At 49.5% G+C, this 6,000-nt stretch overlaps 1 protein-coding gene across 1 annotated transcript in view; it reads left to right on the plus strand.

Annotated features, from left to right (window-relative positions):
- The window catches only part of SPSB4 (splA/ryanodine receptor domain and SOCS box containing 4), a 76,823-nt gene extending 71,520 nt beyond the window's left edge, over window positions 1–5,303 (plus strand). The window contains exon 3 of the mRNA XM_019747450.2: window positions 3,858–5,303. Coding sequence (XP_019603009.1) covers window positions 3,858–3,985 — 128 coding nt within the window. The 3' untranslated portion in view covers window positions 3,986–5,303. The remainder of the gene's footprint in view (window positions 1–3,857) is intronic.
- Window positions 5,304–6,000: the final 697 nt, after the last annotated feature.

The following is a 6,000-nucleotide window of genomic DNA, read 5'->3' on the forward strand; positions in this document are numbered from 1 at the left end:
CTAAGCCGGGGCATTTGGCAGTTCTAAGAAGTTCCAAAGCCAAGAGGGGTGAGAAAGAGGAGTCAGAGGGATGGCCCCAGCCAGTGCAGGGCGGGCATCGTCGGAGCTCTGGAAGTTCCATGGGGATGGCAAGGGCTCTCTCTGTGCACTGCGAGATGGCCATGCGGTCATCAGAAATTAGGCGAGATGGTTGGTATTTCACATTGAGATCTAAAGACGTGCTCTGAACCCCACCCCCCTTTCTCTCTTCTTTTGGAGTTTGGGCTCCAGATTGAATTCAGTGAGTGTAGAGGAATGAAGATAAAAGGTGATCTTCCCTTCTCGTCTTCAGATCCTAATTAGGCAGGGAACTTACAAGGAGCTGGGCATGCTGACAAGGGTAAGCATCTTGGGCATTGGGGGCCTAGTATGTGCCTAGAGCAGTAAGAAAGCTCTTAAGCTTTGACAATGATTCTCAAACTTCAACTGCTCAAAATTTTCCTGATACAAAATGCAAGCCCATCAGAGAAGGAACTGCTTGTCTATGCTGTTAACAACTCTCCCCGAGCAATTCCCCACCAGGGGCAACCAAACAAATACCTGGATGGGAAGGAGATAGCTAGAAGTGGCATTTATTGAACACCTACTGTATGCTGGGCACTGTGCTAAGTCCTTTCTAACTCATTTAACTCTCACCACAAGACTCTTGTCAATTAAGGGGGTTTTCATGGGGGTTTAAAGGAGCGGGGAGGTAGGACAGAAATGCTGCCACGTAAGAGCAATTTACTTCAATAGCTTAGAACAGCTGTAGAAGAGATGCCCAATGTAGCAAGTCCATTCATTCATCTATTTAATAGATTATTTCTGGGCCAGCCCCCTGTGACAGGCCTAGGATGGGGGCTGTGCGTCCTAAGACAGATGAGTCAGGGTCATGTCCTGTAGGAGGTTCACGGTGTCCTTGTAACCAATTCATTGTGAAATGAATGAAACTGAAAATCCTTGCCTAGTTTGTCTGAATGGAGGACGCGGGCACTTCCCACCATAGGGGGGCTCGGTGCAATGTACTCAGCGTACCGTGTGCCCAGGTGTTCCGCCAACACACTGTGAGTGGGGACCAACATTTCCTGAGCTCCCGCTACATATTGTGCCCCAGAGGATACACTGTGTGCCTGTCATTTCCTTTAATCCTCTCTGCAAACCTGGGAATTGTGGCTCTGCTTTACAGATAAAGACATAAGGCTCAGAGTAACCTGAGCTCCACATTGGGAATTCCAAAGTCCTGGAGGTCCCAAAACACATGAGGATGGGATTGTAGCTGGTGGGGGTCCACGCTGCGATGGGTTGGGGTGAGAGCAGAAAAGGCTTCTTGGTTTCAGGGCAGCCAGTTTAGGTGGGTGCATACCTCATGGCAGGAGAGGGGGGCAGTGCTGAGCTGGAAAGTGGCCGGAGCCAGAGTAAGAGCCTGTGTATGGACCGTGAGCCTCGGAGACAGGTAACCCTCTCCTTCACTTCTCACTTAAAGCAACCTTCTTCTATGATTGCCTGATGTTTAAGGGAGGCAGCATACAGCTCCAAGTACAGACTTTGGGGCTGTTTGGTTCTGGACAATCCTCTTCATCTGTCTGAGCCTCCATTTCCTTTTCTCTGAAGCAGGCACCATTACATCTAAGTGAGATGAACCTCTCATAGCAAAAGGTACAGAACAGATGCTCAGAAAATTTGGTTAAGATAGAAGACAGTTTCCAGCTTTCAGTTGCCCATGTTCAATTCCTGGCTTTGCCACTCACCACCTGTGTGTCCTTGGGCAAGTGATTTACCCTCTCTGTGTTTCCCTGTCTTCCTCCTTAAAATGGGAATAATAACAATAGTTCCTACCCCAGGAGGTTGTTGTGATATGAGTTGGGTACATACATTTCCCGTGAGTTGATACAAATAAAGAGCCTAGCACAGTGCCTGGCCATGTCATAAGCCTTCAATAAAGAGTAACTATAATTATATTTCATCCCTCACATTGCCTCGCAATTGCTCATTAAATGTGGACCATTGGCTTTCTTTCTCCCCAATATCCAGTGGTCCAGAAGCAAGCATTGGTGCTATAGGAACTAAACAGAGATCATGGAAACTTGCAGAGGAGAAGTCAGCTTCCAGCAAGATATCAAAGATGGGAGGACTTGGGTTGGGTGGGGGAGGGCAAGGGGTTTGCAGAGGCCTGATTGGGGGAGGGAGTGCAAAGGTGGGATCAGAGCCAGGTGAGGATAGGAGGCAGAGAGCTCGGTCGCAGGGGTGTTGCTGGGCGAGAGATAGGGACTCCGTGAGGAGGTGTCAAGTGTGTGACCATGTGACTGGGGGTGAGTGATCTGCCTTCTGGGCCTGGAAAAGAGGAGATTCCCGGGGCCTCCCCGACCAACTGTGAGGGTTTGTATGAGGACCAAACGAGGATACAGAGGATACAGAGGTGACCGTGTTTAAAGCCACTAACACTCCAGGCAGACACACCCCCGCACGGTCTCTCAAGTGGAGGAGAGCTGGATACTCTCTTGTGCATGGCTTCCAACGTAGCAGCCAGGTCTTTTATTTTTAATGGCTCTCCTTATTAATTCTGCAGCTCTAGCAAATGGAAACTCCTATAAAACACATTCTTGACCACCTTCCCACCCCTTGTGATATTATTCCTATCTCAACTCTGTGAGTACTTGCCACTTACAATTTTATGGTATCTTAGCACATTATAGAAAGCTTTTAAAATATCACTTGTTCTGTTACCAAAAAAAAAGTGTTGAGGCGCAGCTTTAGGCCTCTAGTATGTTCCTGTAGCCTTGGGGAAACTAGGCCTGTACCAGCTGTATGAGACAGCACGTGACCACTGTCATCTCATTCCCGATGCAATGACCAGACCGTTCCTCTCTCTCCAGACCTCCCATCCTGTCCTGGTTTATGCCTCTCTGCCTATGCCTGTTCTCTCTGCCTAGAACACCTTTCTCAACTCACATAAAGTTCCTATTCACCCTTCGAAACCCCATTCACATATCTTCTCTTGAAACTTTGAAACATCCCTTCCATGCAGGTACTGCTAGGTATCTGTTCCAGTGCATTTAGGAATTATTGCATCTGTTACCCTCTCATTATTCACCTGTGAAAACTCTCAGACCTCCAGTCTTTCTCCACTTCCAGGGCTGTCTCTGGTCTTGGCTTAGTCGTCTCTGTACCCCTGTGTTTGATCAGAGGGCTTGGAAGAGAATAAGCGTTTAATAAGTGTGTCTGCAACCAACCTAATTAGACTCAGTCTTAATTCCAGAGGTTCCATGGCTCACGGATTTTAATATGTGAATTTGTCCAGAACTGAGTTTTAGAAGAAAGTGTATCCCTCTGCGGACCATCAAAGGAGGCTACAGGAGAAGTTTGAGGGTTCAGAGTCACTTAAAACAGCCTCTCTGAAGCTAACCTGTTTCTCAGATGAAGCCTCATTCAGCTCCCCCAGCTCAGCCATTCTCATTTTCATCAAGACCAGTAGTGAGAAAGAAGCCTTTTTTACACTGAGACACACTAAGCACCTACATCAGAAACAAAATTTTCATGGGACAATATCTACCCTCGCTACGGGCATTGCGCTCCATTTTCTCTTTCTTGTTTTTTAAAATTGCTGGTCACCCACTGCATTGATGTCACGATTCTTTAGTCTAATCAGCTGCATTCCACAGTTTGAAAAACACTGCTCTAAGGCTAGTATAACCCAAGAAGGCTTCTCAGAGGAGGAGCCCTGGCCCTAAAGTTCAGCTCAGAGGAGCTGGTAGGCCGGCAGCGTGTAGTGGGTGGGTGGGTGGGAGAAAGGTGTGAGGAAGGCACTGGCGAGATTCTAACTCTCTTCCATCTCTTTGCAGCTGAGCCCCTGCCACTGATGGACCTGTGCCGGAGATCCATCCGCCTGGCCCTGGGCCGCCCACGCCTGCGGGACATCCGCTCGCTGCCCCTGCCTCAGTCTCTCAAAAACTATCTGCAGTACCAGTGAGCTGGGTTGGGGGGCGCTGAAGGGCTGCAGTGGGCACCCACACTGGCCCAGCCTTTCATTTTACCGTCACACAGAGTACATTCAGGAAGGGGTCTTCCTCCTTACTGCGGTTCCCCAGAACTTTCAGTTTTTTGAAAGGCAAAGGACATGTTCCCAACTTTAAAAATGAATGTCTGTTGCCAACAGTATTTGCTGCCTTCAAAGCAGCTCTCCCACATCAGACACCTCCTTGGAAGCTACGAGGAGCCTGGAGTCTGCTCCCAGAAGACGTCCTGCCTGCCCACCAGGACACAGCAGCCGCCGGTATTGATCAGAGAGCCTGTTTCTATATTCGAGAGAATGAATAAAACACTGGGGCAGGAGACTTCCTGTTGTGTGCCTGGTGCAGACAGGGCCAGGTAGAACTGGCCAGCTCCAGGAGAAAATTGCCTCTGAATAATGAATGATGACAGCAGCTTGATGCGGTGCCCCTTGGGGCCCCCACCCCTTGCCAGGGCAGTGGGATTGTCAGGACCCTTTAGGACTCTGTGCCCCTTTAAAAGATGATTCCCCAGGGATGCCCGAGGAGACCAGAACTGGCAAGTGGACAGAGCAGTGTTTAAACACCTTCCAGCTTACCTCTCTGAAAGTCGTTTACTTATCCCTGTTACTTGCCCTCCTTCCCCATCCCTGCCCACCGTCTCTGTTTGCCCCGGGCACCTCTATTCAGGGAAGCTGAGTCTGACTAATTCACCCCAGGGACGGAGTGTTTCCTTCATTATGATTTTAAGTCGTGTTGCATTTTAAAAGAGGAGTATGGTGAGTGAGGGCAGTACTTAGTCCAGAGGTGCTAATGGGGGGATTCGGGGCATGTGACACCCAAGTGGATGATGTCCTTGGCCTGGGGAGCCTTCTTGGGGTCTCTAGGCAACTGTCCACTCAGGATGCAGCCTGGTTGCCACAAAGCTTTATTTGAGTGAATTATTTTTTCACTTTACTGGGCGAGTTTGTTTCTGTTTCAAATGTGTGTGTGATATGCTGTTTATTTATCAGCTTGGGACCCCGTAGGGGCAGCCTTGTAACTGGAAGGGTGGATGTGGGCGGCGCCTTCTCCGCACACTCCGAGCCTGGTCCTGCGATGCTGCTGCTGCTGCCACCACCTCCGTCGGGCATCTCTCACGTGTTTCCAATGCTCTCTGCCCAGACTCATTTTTAACTGGAAATTGTCACAGCAGTGGAATCCCAGAGCCCCAGATGGCACTGCCTCCCCCCCACTTTAATGTGAATCTGACTGATGAATGAGGAGCGTTTCTAATAAAGTTTGTCGTTCAGTCCTTCAGCTGTTTACTAAATGCTTTTTGGGGAGGGGCCGAGATGGCTTCTTCTCTCAACCTGGCTGGTCTGTCCCCAGACCCTCAGAAGGCCGGAATGTGATTTCCTCCCCAGACACTTCTTATTTCTTTTGTCTTCTTGACCCCAGTTGAACCCAAACTCTAGCCGATTTACAAAGGCCTGCCCTGGAAGAGTGAATGTGATGGGGTCCTGAGCCCATGCCAAGCTGGCAGTGATGGTGAGAAAACAGGTCAAACTGCTGAATGCCAAGGCTGGGATGTCCAAAGAGGGCTCTGCAGGGGACACAGAGTCAAGCATGGTAAACCCGATGGGACAACCATTGCAAAGTAGAACCAAAGGTGGGACTTTGGAAGTGCACGTTGTCACCAAGCTTCATTGCAAATTGCTGAAGCATGGTGAGTGTGTGGCTTAGTCAGGCTCGGGGCTGGAAACAGGTCAGGAGCCATCTCAAGCTGGGGTTTGGGTCAGGACTGGCACTACACGCACTCGGCCATAGGGGCCACCAACACATACTGTGCCAACCTCTAAGGATCTAGCATTCACACATATATATCCCATCCCCAGAGTAAACGTTTGCAGTGCAGCCTAATGAGAGGGAACTCATGAAGCAGGTGGGGAAGGATAGTGCCTGCAGGGAAGGCTTCCTGGAAGAAGAGGCATTCTCCATACCTGCTTCTTTATGG

Source organism: Rhinolophus sinicus, linkage group LG10 (assembly GCF_036562045.2).
Source record: "Rhinolophus sinicus isolate RSC01 linkage group LG10, ASM3656204v1, whole genome shotgun sequence".
Taxonomy (NCBI): domain Eukaryota; kingdom Metazoa; phylum Chordata; class Mammalia; order Chiroptera; family Rhinolophidae; genus Rhinolophus; species Rhinolophus sinicus.